The 13,085-nt window shown below is 47.6% G+C and overlaps 1 protein-coding gene across 9 annotated transcripts in view; it reads right to left on the bottom strand.

The window, feature by feature from the left end:
* Positions 1–11,711, bottom strand: part of NLRC5 (NLR family CARD domain containing 5) — an 84,370-nt gene extending 72,659 nt beyond the window's left edge. For 3 of the 9 annotated variants that reach the window (XM_050922753.1, XM_050922758.1, XM_050922759.1), the window contains exons 1-4: positions 8,148–8,418; positions 4,060–4,236; positions 3,173–3,467; positions 535–600 (exon numbers count right to left, since the gene is read on the bottom strand). In XM_050922753.1, coding sequence (XP_050778710.1) covers positions 535–600; positions 3,173–3,467; positions 4,060–4,065 — 367 coding nt within the window. In that variant the 5' untranslated portion in view covers positions 4,066–4,236; positions 8,148–8,418. Of the gene's footprint in view, positions 1–534; positions 601–3,172; positions 3,468–4,059; positions 4,237–8,147; positions 8,425–11,647 lie in introns of those variants that run through there. The other 6 variants (XM_050922754.1, XM_050922762.1, XM_050922761.1 and 3 more) reach the window with 6 other exon arrangements.
* Between the last annotated feature and the right edge of the window lie 1,374 nt (positions 11,712–13,085).

The following is a 13,085-nucleotide window of genomic DNA, read 5'->3' as shown; positions in this document are numbered from 1 at the left end:
ATAAAACTAAATGCGTTTCCTTAAACTAACCCGCCGTGAGGCCAGTCATTCAAATGCAGTGAATTAGCCAGAGGGGGTCATGTTATAATGCCCTGGGGCTAGGAGCTTCTCTAGACTGGAAGAACAAATCAGCAGACCGTTGGCGAATTCAGGGCTTATTGGGCTTTTCTGAAACATGCAGAGGGAAATCAAAACCTTGGCAAATACCTGAGACGTGTAGAGAATAAGAGAACACGGTACAAGCGGGTTACCTCATGGGACATTTCCGTCTGGGCTCAGTTTGTGGCCTGCTCTATGGTGGTTCACATTATTGCAATGTCCTGGTCTTTGGCTCCACCCCCAAGTACGATTGCCAACCCTCCGGGGTTATCCTGGAGTCTCCAGGAATTAAAGATTATGTCATGTGATGAAACCTCCAGGAATACATCCTGCCAAAATTGGCAACCGTACCCCCAAAGACGGCTACCTCGCAGAGGGCTGGGAAGCTCCTAGGATGTTATCCCCTTGCATTCGTGCCACAGGCACCGGGCTTACCTGTAGGTGGAGAAGAAGACTGAGTACTTGCTTCTGCAAAGGCTTCTTGTTTCTGGTTTAAATTACCTACAATTATTAATTTAAAATAAAATTAGGATATTGCCAGTGCTTCCCTCTAACGTGCTCCAAAGGAGTTAGGCTCACCTGTCTGCGGCATTACCAGCCTGACAAAACCAAAGGTATGCGACATGCAAACACATACACAATGCTGCAAAGGAAACCCCGGTGCAGTGTCTGACAATCTGCTGAATTGCAAACAGGCACTGGGCACCGTGTCCTACCTCAGATGTGCCCTGACTCTCAGTTAATCTTTTGTTCCCAGAGAGCTGTGAAGCTTCAACTTTTACACCATGCAGTTTGCTCTGGCTCATGATGGGACTCACAATATTTGCAGTGCTGGACCTGCCTCAGCCTAAATTTGACCCACTCATGAATCACCCGGTTTCAGCACCATTCCAGTGGGGCAGCCTGGAGATGCCGGGCTGATGCTAAAGTTTCAGTTTGCCATGGATTTTTGTATTGATGATAAATTCATGCATCACAGTTGTCAAGGAAAGGGCAGAGGTTTCAGCAGCCGGTGGAGAATAGTTCAGGTTTTCGTTATCCAGGAATGTGTGGGAAATGTTTTTGGCTTGTGAGATAAGCACAAATGCTAAGCTATCAGCAGCTAAATAGTTAACAACATAGAACTTATTAGGTGCCAGAGTAAACACCCCAAAGAAATAAACAGGTGTTTTATTTCACAGCTGTTGTCTTAGGCTGCCTGCCTGCAGATTCAGACAGACATCACTACACTGGTTTGCACGGCTTCCATTTGAACGTTTCTCTTCATAACCAGAACATTTTTCTTTTGAAATGAAAAAGACTTTGGAGCAAAGTTCTGTGGCACGGATTGGAGCTGGGGAAACTTCTGCAGAATCACAGACCCAGTTCATGGTAAACGGTGATCACTGTATCACTAGTGATGAATGAACCTCCAAACGTCTGGAGCTTTGGTCTGGATAAAGCTCAGCATTTATCAGAGAATCTTTGGTCTAAAAAGCATTAGACTCCCAAGAACAGACTCATTTCCAGCATTTGCTATTCTGCTCAAGCTGAAAGTACAATGACATCAGTACAGTATTTTGGTATTTCCATTTCCAGGGCCCAGCTGAAAGCAGGGAGATGCATGTAGAAGATCTCTCCGTTGTACTTGCCTGGTACCAAAAACCATGAACAATGACCATTTTAAATGATTACTTAATATTGGTATTACAGTAGCGCTCAGAGGCACCCATCAAGATAATTGTATTAGGCACTGTGAAATTAGGGTGACCAGAGAGCAAGTGTGAAAAATCAGGACGGGGAAGGCAGGTAATAGGTGCCTATATAAGACAGACCCCTGAATATCGGGACTGTCCCTACAAAATCAGGACCTCTGGCCACCCTATGTGAAATAAACACATGAAACCACAACTCCTGATCTAGAGATTTGACAATCTAGGAAACTTTAAAAAAACAACACTGAATTCTGAGGCTAAAACTTGCTTTAGCTTGAACTCTGGAAGAAAGTACAAGTCAATTCTTATTTTTAGCTTGTAGCCAGATTTAACTTTGTTCCCCTTTCCTTTTCTGGGCGGATTGCTCCTGGAGCACTTGGCTATTCATGGAGGCAAACAGGGCTAATGTGCAATAACAAGACCGCTTGCATCATCTGTCTGCTTAGATGAGCTGTCAGTTATTTGCATAACCTCCTGCTAAGCAGGAAACTGAGGGCTGAGGATATCCAACAGCTAAATAGAGAAGATCCGCTCGGTGAAATCCTAGATCTACAGAAGTCAATGGGGCTCAAGATTTCACCAAATGTGTCAGGAACTATTTAATAAGAGTTTGGTGTCTATAACACTCTGTGTGGTGTAATTCATTGTCAATGACGACAGCTTATGTGGAGCATCTCCCATATTCTGCTGTATGGACCAGATTGGGAAGAAATTTCTTTTGATGTTTTCAAAGGGAGAAAATCACCTCACAACTTTTGGAGGGCTATAAAGTCATAAAGACTGTGGGATAAATTGTTCCAGCAGGTGGGACATTCAATTATAATGATTTAAACAACTATATTAATATAATTATGCATGTAAAATAAAATGACAGATGTATATACTGTATCATTATCACTCTGTCCTCTCATCAAAGCTCTCAGGATCCTTTGGGGCAGAATACATTGTCATACCACAGTCCCAGCTTGCACTAGTCAATGCCCTGAGTTCTTCCAAAGAGATTTTGCCTCTAAGGACATTTCTAATTTGGGAACTGGACGTTCTGATCATCCAGAGACAGACCCTGATCCTGGAAGGTACTGCACACCCTCAACTTCCAGTTAGGTCAACAGGCATTGAGAGCGCTCCGTATCTTGCAGGATCAGGGCCAGAATGAGCAAAGTGGACACAGTCCAAACTGATCCATTTACTGTATTTCCATCCTAAAACATCCACTCCCATAATGCAAAATTCACTCCTGCCATTGCTCTGTCAAAGCCTAGACCTAAGAGTGGTGATGCTAGGGATCAAGGTTCTGGCTTCTTGTTTGGGAAGAAGCCAGTGGAGACTGTTTCAGTGTGAATTGCGGCTGATCAACCCCCTAGCTCTTTGTCCTTTACCTTCTCCTGAGGCACTCATGAGCTGTATCTCCAGGTCCATGGGGAGGCTGCATTCCATGCAGACGCACTGGATAAACTGCTTCCAAATGATCGGTCCTGCATTCTCAAGTGTGTCAAGGAGCCACAAGACTTTTTCTTTGCAGTCAGTGATCCCATCCATGTGACTCAGGTCCATGTGAGGGAGGAAACATTTGGCTTTCATAAGCAGCCACTCAGGGGCATGACTCAGGGACTCCACCAGCTGTGGCTGAGCATTTGCTATGGCCCTCTGGAGATCCATATCCTCCATCTGGGGCTGGAGGGAAGAAACCGGATAAGTTAGTAATGGAGTTGGGAACAATGGAAACCTGCCTTTGCCCTAACACTTAGAAATCACTCCTGCCTGGTGTTTAGTTAGGCTGCTTATACAAAACCCTATATCTATTGTTCCCTTGTCCATCCATCTCCCCACCACTTGTCTGTTGTATTATCGTCAGAATCCTAGACTAGGAGTTCTTTGGGGCAGGGACTGTTTTTGGAGTGTGGGTTTGTACAATGCCTAGCACAAGGCAAGCCAATCCTCGTTTTCGGGGGCTCGGGGGCTACTGTGCTAGAAATAAATAACGGAAGCAGAGCTGTGTACAACTTCATCATCAATAACTTCACTGATGTGGCAAGTTGGGCCATACTTCACACATTGTCATAACAACAGAGCGGCTGGGAGGCTTTGGGCTCCAAGAGTGGCGTTATATTTTACTATTTAGGGGACTGATGCAGCCACTTTTAGTCATGCGCCATGGACTGCTGTGGGAATTGTGACAGGTTCTTGGCCCATTTGGTGACAAAAAACCATGTCCATGTTCTACTCTCACAATCTCTTCTCCCTTACCCAACTGAAGATCTCCTACCTGCATCTTGAGACAGTGACTTTCTTTCTAGACTTTTACATTTTCAAATGTAACTGTGGATTCTCCTCCATTTCCTGTGGAATTACCGACCCCTGTAGACGTCACACTTTCAATAGACATCGGTTCTCGGATGCGTGTTTTGTGCATGTATGTGGATGCTTTGTCCTGTGCAGCCTCCTACGGGGAAAGAAGTGGACTGTTAACAGAGCAGGATATAAATATTCATGACTAAATACAAAATGCCATATGCAATTACAAGTGTTTCAGATTTAGCAGTTCTGTCTAGAAGAGCAGCAGGGGGCTGGTAATGGGCTACAGAGCCTTTCATCTCCAGGCAAACAGTTCAAATCCTGTCCCTGTGAGGGCTGACCAAAGTGTTTTGCCATGTGATGACTGGGCTGTGAGAAATGAGTTGGTAGACTTGGTCAAGCTCCTTGCACATCGAGTTTCATGTCAATGTGTGTGAGGCAGTTTTATCTCAAGATTAGAAGAGGGCAGAACTGGATTCTATTTTCAGCTCTGCCACTGTGTGAACTTCCACAAGACACCTTGCCTTTTTGTACCTCAGTCTCCACATGGAGATAACAGCAGCCTCGGTGCTCTGAGACCTAGTTCATGCCTGGACAGTGCTTTCAGAATCTTGGAGGGGCAGTGCTGCAGAACTGCAAAGCTCTAGTAAAACCACCAGCCCACCACAACTGACTCTAAAAAGCACTTGTGTGGGTTATTTTGGCAGGAAGGCTAAGAAAGGAAGAGGCCATGGAGACTGAATTACCTTCTATCCCCTATTGGGGGTGAGAGCGTCCCTCCAGGCCCAGGGCTAAAACACATTGATGGTGGCTCAGAGTGGGGAAACTTGTACTGTTAATCTGATACCCTTCACTAAGATTATTTAATCTATTTTAGGGTGTACTATTGGCCCCCATCTCTGTAGTATCTGAGACTTCCCCAGGTGTGCTACCTATACTTTGGATTGGTCTCCTAGGCTATTCACCTAACATATTTCACCATTGGTCATTTCACCTGCCAATTAAGGAGATGAGACCGGATAAATGAGCTGCAACAACAGCCTGAGAGTGCATTCTGTGCAAGTAAAAATGGTTCTGTGCAATTCTGGGAGCATAAAGATGATGGGAGAAGAAGTGAGTGAGTTTGCAGATCATGGGATAGACGAAGTGCCCGATCCAAAGCTCATTGAAATCAGTGGAAAGACGCCCATCAGCTTCAGGGGGCTTTGGGATCAGCCTTACAACATTGCCTCTATTTCACAGAGGATGTGCATTTTTTGGCACAACCAGATTCTGCTCTCAACAGGTGGAAATGCAGGGCAAAGCATCAGTATTAACTCATTGATACAGAGTTTCGAGGTGTACAAGTGTCAGGAGTGTTAAACTCTAGATGAGAGTTGCTGATGTAGTTTAGAGTTAAACGAAAGTGAAAATACACAGACCTTAACTCCCTCGCACACAAAACAAAACAAGCCAAACTGACCCTGAAATCAAGTGAGTTACAGCATGGATGCATTTGACTGAGCATGTGAGTGTGCGTGTTCGTGTGTAGAAATGAATCAAAACAGCAAAGTAGCATCTGTCAATTTTAGATTGCCATGAACTACCAATAGGGTGAGACATAGTCAGGTGACAGGATTCATTTCTCTGAGTTGTTTTTTTCTTTTTTCATCTCAGATAGTCTTCGCCTTCTAGCCAGTATCAGGCATTTGTACCCATGTCCCACAGCCTCTTCCCCCACTATCAGAAGTGCTTTTGTAACAGAAAAACAACTGCAGTAACAATAATCTGACAGAGCGAGCGCTGTTCTGCAGAAATCACCTTCCAAGCCGGCCATTTTACTGACTGGCTGCACCCTCATTCCTGAGTTTGCATTAGACCCCAGCCAAGTTGCCTAAGACCTAGCAACATGTCCCCTTTTGCCCTCCAGTGCCCATGTGAGCCACGGACGAAGGCCAGGGTCTGGCATGGAGCTGGGGGAACAACCCAAACCAGAAACTCAAAAGTGAAAGAAGGCTGATGGCTGGGCAGCCTGAGAGAGACCCTTCCTGCCCCTCCGGGGCCACCTGGGTAGCTGAGCATTGCTTACGAGTGCAGGCCAATTTCTCTCGCAGGGAAAGGACCACTCCCCCTTCCCCTCTCTCTATAATTAAAGGCGTACTCCACAGCACCAAAATATAGGGAGACGGGAAGCAGCCCCATCCTCAGGAATCCAGAAAAAAATAGCCTGACAACAGATTTCCTCTGCTAAAGCCAGAGAGGCACAAACCTTCCCCAGTGCACACTGTCCCCCAGAGGGGATGTGCCGCCTGCCCCACCCCACCCCTGATTTGCTGCTTGGCTTGTACTGAGCATGCTCACATGGACTGAGCACGCTCAGTAATGCTGCTGAAGCCGGCTGCCCTCACGCCGCCCGCCCCCCCCTCCCCCTCCACCATCGGCAAGCATGGGTCGCCTTTGTTGCCACCCTCTCCACAATGTCTCTTAGAACAAAACCAACCACCACCACCCTTCCTAGTACAGTGATGGGAACAGGATTGATTGGTAACATTCATTTATTTGTAAAGACTTTGAATCTCAAGATAAATTGACTGATCGCTGAAGGTCTTTTCACCAGGCCAAGTGGGGTTTGCCATCACAATTCATCTCGATGCACCAGCTAATTGGTTAATTTGTCCTCCCAACTGTACCGAACTCTTTCTTTCATTCCTCCCAAACTCTAGCAACTTTCTGAACTGCTCTGGATCTTTTAGTTGGCAAACTCTTAATAACAGTCCTTCTCTTCTATGCACATTTATGACAGCATTCACAAAACTGCTGTAGTTAAGAGCCTGTCAGCATTCCCATTCTAAATCCAGTTTTCAGGATGTATAACTTGGAAATGAACTTTTGTTCTGTGTTGAAATAAGAACAGCCACACTGGGTCAGACCATAAGTCCATCTAGCCCTGTATCCTGTCTTCCAACAGTGGCCAGTGACAGGTGCCCCAGAGGGAATGAACAGGACAGGTAATCATCAAATGTGTCATGAAAACATGCTGGCCAAAGAGCAAATAAAAATAAGCCTACTTAGCCTTTCCAATAGTCTTTAGCAATAGAGCGTCTCAAAAATTTCCCAATGGAATTTTTTTCCATCAGCCAATGTCTTTTTGTCTAAATAGAACCTTTCCACGGGCAAGTGTCAATTTCAACAACAACAAAACTTCGAAACGAAGAATCAAAAATGTTTTGACCTTATCGGAATGGAACGTTTTGATGTTTCATTTCAAAATTACTTTCCATTATGGAAGTTATTTTATGTTATAAATCATGATGTAACACACACTTTTAAAAGATATCAGAACAAAATATTTGAATGCTATCAACAAGGACAATGTTCTGATTGACCCAAATGACTTTTTTAAATTTCATTTTTGAGGAAACGTTCATATTTTTATTTACGCTCCAATTTGGAATGAATTCCCGTGGAACGGAAATTTTAAGTTTTGGCCAGCTCTACTTATCAATCTTTGGGACACAATTATTTGAATTTTCTACCGCTGAGCAATTACATTAATTTTACAATATAAGTGACTGACCTTTCCTCACCTTTGCTATACAGGGACTACTCACATAAGGAAGGAATACTCATGCAAATAAGAGCTTGCAGGATTGGACCATAATACCACGGAACATAGCAGAGGTACTAATCGAAGGCCATCAGTCCAGAATGTCAACTCTTGTAAATAGGAGAAAAATTGTACACGAATAAGGGAACAACATGTGAATACAGCTTAAAGTACACAAGACATTTTAATCCTCAAAATAAATGCACAACGCAACCCAGCCCAACGGGTAGTGTGGTTCAAAGATCTACATCCTGACTCCAAACTAGGGCAGAGAGACCTTTACAGCCAAATGGAAACATTTTGGGTTCTATCACAGCCTTTGTAATGCTTGAGCAGCAAACCGATCAAAACATCCATGGAAAAAGCCAGCATGCATGCTGCTCGCCACCCCCAGCATGAAACATAAAACCAAAACGTGGAGCTGACCACCATGAGCCTAAACACTGCACAGACACTGGAGAACATGTACTTACCGAGGGCGAGAAAGAAACACAAACCACCACAGAAACGGACAGAGACGAGGACTCTGAAATAAGAGAGTCCCAAAATTGTGTCCTTCTCTTTAGCTCTGATCTCTGCACGTCTCAGTAACTACTTGAAACTACTTCACACATACACCCCCATACTCCCCTTACCGGTTCTGGTAAGGCACAGAGCCTAACTAAAACTGAAAGTAAAACCGATAAGGAATTCCCCCTTGCAACGGCCCTTTCCTGCGTTAAAAACAATAGGAATTCATTCCAAACATACAGATGGGAGACTAGGTAAAAACAACATCCCTCCCTAAAGAATTCCCCGCAAGGAAATGAGCCAGCCAGCCAGCCTCCACTGGCGCTAACCCCAGCTCAGCTATAATGAAGGTTATGCTGGTGGGAGCCTCAAGGTCACATGGCTCTAAAAACACTGATGGGAATTTCCCCCTAAAATTCCCAAACACGGACGCAGCCTCAAGAAATGTAAAGGGAAGGTTCAAAAAGCTCAGGGTTCTCGCTTTGGATACGACACAAGATTAGGCGAGCTCCTTCGAGACTCGGGCAATCTGTGAAACATTCCAGCAATCCAAAGAGGCTTGCATGAGTCAATAGGAGGGTCCTGAGGTTATTCTGTAATAGCTAGCCACAGAATGACGGCAGACAAACAGCTTGGTGAGGGTTTAAAAGGAGATCAGATATTACTATTTCTTCACCGGAGCACAGATATGGCAGGCCAGACTCTCTGATGCTGATTAAATCCAATGAAGTTGATATCGAATGAAGATCCAGCCCAATAAATATGTATTAATAATACCTAGGACTTTTCCCCAGTAGATCTCAAAGGCCAATGTCATTATCTGTATTTTACAAATGGGGAAACTTAGACACGGAGCAGGGAAGTGACTTGCCTAAGGTCACCCAGCAGGCCAGTGGCAGTGAGAGGAACAGAACCAGGTCTCCTGGTCCCCATACTGGTGTTTTATCTACTTGGCCACACTAGCACGTGGTGGAAACTAAATAACATAATCAGATAATAATTAGGCTCAGCAGCTACAACTACAAGCTCATTAGCTGGGCTAAAAGGACAAGAGCGGCTGAGCCTCGTGTTTCAGGAAGAAATGCTTCCCCCTGTGACTCGTCTACGGGAATCTGGGAAGCAAATCTCTTAGCACTGTGCTAGCAGCAGAGCAACTTCTCCAGGGCTAGCAAAAACTGGGAGCACTAGTGTAGACACAGCGCTGGCTGTGTGGTCCGGACTTCCTCAGAGCAGGATGAGATGGCATGGCGGGGAAAACAGTGAGAGGATTCCCTAAGATGGTCAGTGCAGACTCCACCCCAGGGTAGTGTGAACACAGCTGGCACCCATTTGTTCATACCAGATGGAATTGCAAGCAAAGCAGTCGCTGTGAGAGCCCCTCTACTTTAGAAGAAATTCTCCCACCCCCTCCCACCACCTGAAATCGCCCTTGTTTTCTGACCTTTCAAGCACACCCCACCTTATCTGGGCAGACCTGACAGACACAGGGTTTGAATGTTGGTGGTAGTTGAGTTTTGGGGTCTTTTTTTTTTGACATTTGTTGAGTGGCTGATTCTGTGCAGAAAAAAAGGCTATGGCTCTGTTATTGGTGTTACCTCAGTTTGCTGCACAGAGTCGGGGACAGTTGTCTTTATGCGTCTATATTGACAATAAAATAAATAAATACAAATCTGAAGGGGAAAATGTCTACCTTTCGGACTATCTAGAAGAGTGAAGTTCTGGAACAGCCTTCCAAGGGGAGTAGTGGGGGCAAAAAACATATCTGGCTTTAAGATTAAGCCTGATAAGTTTACGGAAGGGATGGTATGATGGGAGAGCCTAATTTTGGCAACTGATCTTTGATTATCGCCAGATAAGTATGCCCAGTGGTTGGTGATGGGATGTTAGATGGGACGGGATCTGAGTCACTGCAGAGAATTCTTTTCTGAGTGCTGGCTGGTGAGTCTTGCCCACATGCTCAGGGTTTAGCTGATCGCCATATTTGGGGTCGGGAAGGAATTTTCCTCCGGGGCAGATTGGCAGAGGCCCTGGAGGTTTTTCGCCTTCCCCTGCAGCATGGGGCATGGGTCACTTGCTGGTGGATTCTCTGCAGCTTGAGGTCTTCAAACCACAATTTGAAGACTTCAGTAACTCAGGCATAGGTTAGGGGTTTGTTATAGAAGTGGATGAGTAGGGTTCTGTGGCCTGCTTTGTGCAGGGGGTCAGACTAGATGATCACATTGGTCCCTTCTGACACTAGAATCTATGAATCTATGAGCTGGTTCTATAATCATGGGACAGGAACTCTAAAACCCCAATCTCTCTGAATTATCGATACGTTGGCAAATGCTCCTTTTATAGAGCAAAGGGAGCCATAAGAGATGAAAAAAGTCAGATTTGCAAGCTAATCAGGTTCCATTTTATTAAGTACGTGCACACCTGTTTTTTAGGCAAGAAAGGGCTATTTTGCTCATTTAGTGTGGTCTCCCGTAGAACACAGGGAACAGAATTTCACCTAATTACTCGTCCAGTGGAAGGACCTATTCTTTTCTACTATGCAGGTGAACGATACTCAGCCCAGTAACTTGTGGCTGACTCTTTTAGAAAGACATCTGGGCTTGATGTAAAAACTTATCCAGGTTGATAAGCAACAGCAATTTCAAATCAACTGTCCTCTCACTATTTCAACCATTCAATTTTAACCAGTCAGGATAAATGTTTAAATTTAAAATACAGTAAGATCTAGGAAGAGGGAGCTTGAAAGAGACACTGGAAAAAATAATAGGGACACTGAGGAGTATTGTGCTAGCTGCAACACTCACCAATTTAGCCACTAAAACTTTCAGGAAACAGAAAATTAACCTGGCACTATTTTAACCTAGCTGTGTCAAGGAAAGGCTCTGAATGGACTAAGCATCCAGTGACAGTGGCCCTCGCCCATTGCCCTACCCTAGGAACATCCAACCTCAGAAATCCCAAAAACCAGGCTGTATTCTGGAGAGAAGAGCCCCTCCCTGCAAGGAATCGCTCTTCAGCATCAGTCTGCGGGCAGATTTTACGCCCCACCCGCGGGGAGCCCACCCCTCCTCCCTGTGCCAGCCCACCTCCATGTGCTGATGTGGAGAAGGGAGCAGCGGGCTGGCAAGTGGGGCACCTCGAAGGCACCCTCTGTCCCAGAGGGCTCAGGCTGTTAACTGCCTCCCCAGAGACAGAGCCAGGGCGGAGAATTGGTGGCGGGTATTGCACCCGCTGTTTAGCCTCAGCGCAGGGCATGGGGGTGAGGTGCCCCTTTGGTTGCATTGCCTGTGCCTGCAAGACCATGGAGAAGGGGTCCCGACAGGGCGACCAGGCAGCAAACGTGAAAAATCAGGACAGGGGGTGGGGGGGTAGCAGGAGCCTATATAAGAAAAAGACCCCAACATCGGGACCAGTCCCGTCAGCCCAGGTCCCAGCCCCGAGCACCGGCTGGGAGGGGGACACTCACCCCGCTCCGTGGGGCGCCCCTGCCCCGGGGCTCCCCGCTCCGTGCTCATGGCGCCGCTGCCCCCAGATCTCCGGTGCCGGCCGCCCCAGCCCTGCGCCGCCCGGAGCCACCGCCCCCTTCGAAAGTGAAAATAAATCCAGGGGTGCGATCGCGGGAGCCGCTTCTGAGAAACCATGTGATGCCGCTGCAGCTGTCCCGGCCTCCGGGCAGTGTCCTGGGCGGGCCGGAGTCCGGGCAGCATCCTCCCGGGGTCGGGCCAGAGTCCGGGCCGGGGGGACAACCGGGGGCTGAACCTCAGCGCCCGGAGCGGGGCACGCACCGGACTGAGGCCACGTGTGGTTCAAATCACAGATCAGGTCACATGGGTTTTGTGGCGCTCCACATTGCTCGGTCTCCTGCCCGCCCCAGACCCTTAATCCGAATTCTAATACTCCCGTAGGTGTAAATGCCAAGAGCTCAAAGGGGCTGGCAAACCTTCCGGCGGAGACCTGTGCCAACTACGAGAGCCATTTGGTCTGGGACTCCTGGAAAGCAACCCCCAGCCCGGCCGGTTCTCCGAAAGCTGCCGGAAAGGGGGCGAGGGTGGTTGCAGGTGGCGGTGGCCGGGAAATCGTGGGGTTGGTTTCTGGTTTGCGGAGTAGGGTTGCTTGTCTTTGAAGACGCTGCTCTTCAGAGTCGGTTTCTCTCAGGGTCCAGCTCCGCTTGGAGCAGGAGCCTCACCCAGCTCCAGGACATGCAGACCTGCTGGCGCTAGGAACCAGAGATGGACCGGAGCGGGGGTAGTATGAGCACCGGGAGGGGGCTATCCTCGAGCCACAGGCACCTCGTGGCCAGGATGGGACCGGACCGGGGAGGGGGGCGCTAGCCTCAAATAGTGTAGACAAAATTGTCAGTCCGCTCTTCTTGTAGCACCCCTGACACAGGAGAGGGAAGCACAAATCCTGCCTCTTCCACAGCGACTCTGACCCAGTCCTTCCATCCCACTGTGTTCCCTGGCGGATACCTCCTCCCTGCCTCCAGGGCTGGCCGGTTCCATTCTGTGGGGCTGGAAAGGCCTGTGAGATCCCCAGGTACAAGGACCAATGATCAGCAGCAGAGAAGCCAAAAGCGCTGGGAGCCATGCAACTCTGCTCTCCAAGGGCTTATCACAGGGTGGCCAACCGGAGCCTATTCATTGTCAAAGAGCCACAGTAATACATCAGCAGCCCCCCATCAGCTCCCCCACCCCACTCCCAGCGCCTCCCACCCACTGGCAGCAGCTCTGCCGCTCAGCACCTCCCCCCTCCTTCCTGCACCTCCAGATCAGCTGTTTGGTGGTGTGCAGGAGGCTCGGGGAGAGTGAGGACATAGCAGGCTCAGGGAGGGGGCGGGAAGGGGTGGAGTGAGGCCAAGGCTTGAGCAGTGAGTGCCTCCGGCACATTGGAGTGTTGGCACCTGT

The sequence above is a fragment of the Gopherus flavomarginatus genome, chromosome 14 (genome assembly GCF_025201925.1).
Source record: "Gopherus flavomarginatus isolate rGopFla2 chromosome 14, rGopFla2.mat.asm, whole genome shotgun sequence".
In the NCBI taxonomy this organism is placed as follows: Eukaryota; Metazoa; Chordata; order Testudines; family Testudinidae; genus Gopherus; species Gopherus flavomarginatus.
This window is presented reverse-complemented; position numbering and strand designations above follow the sequence as displayed.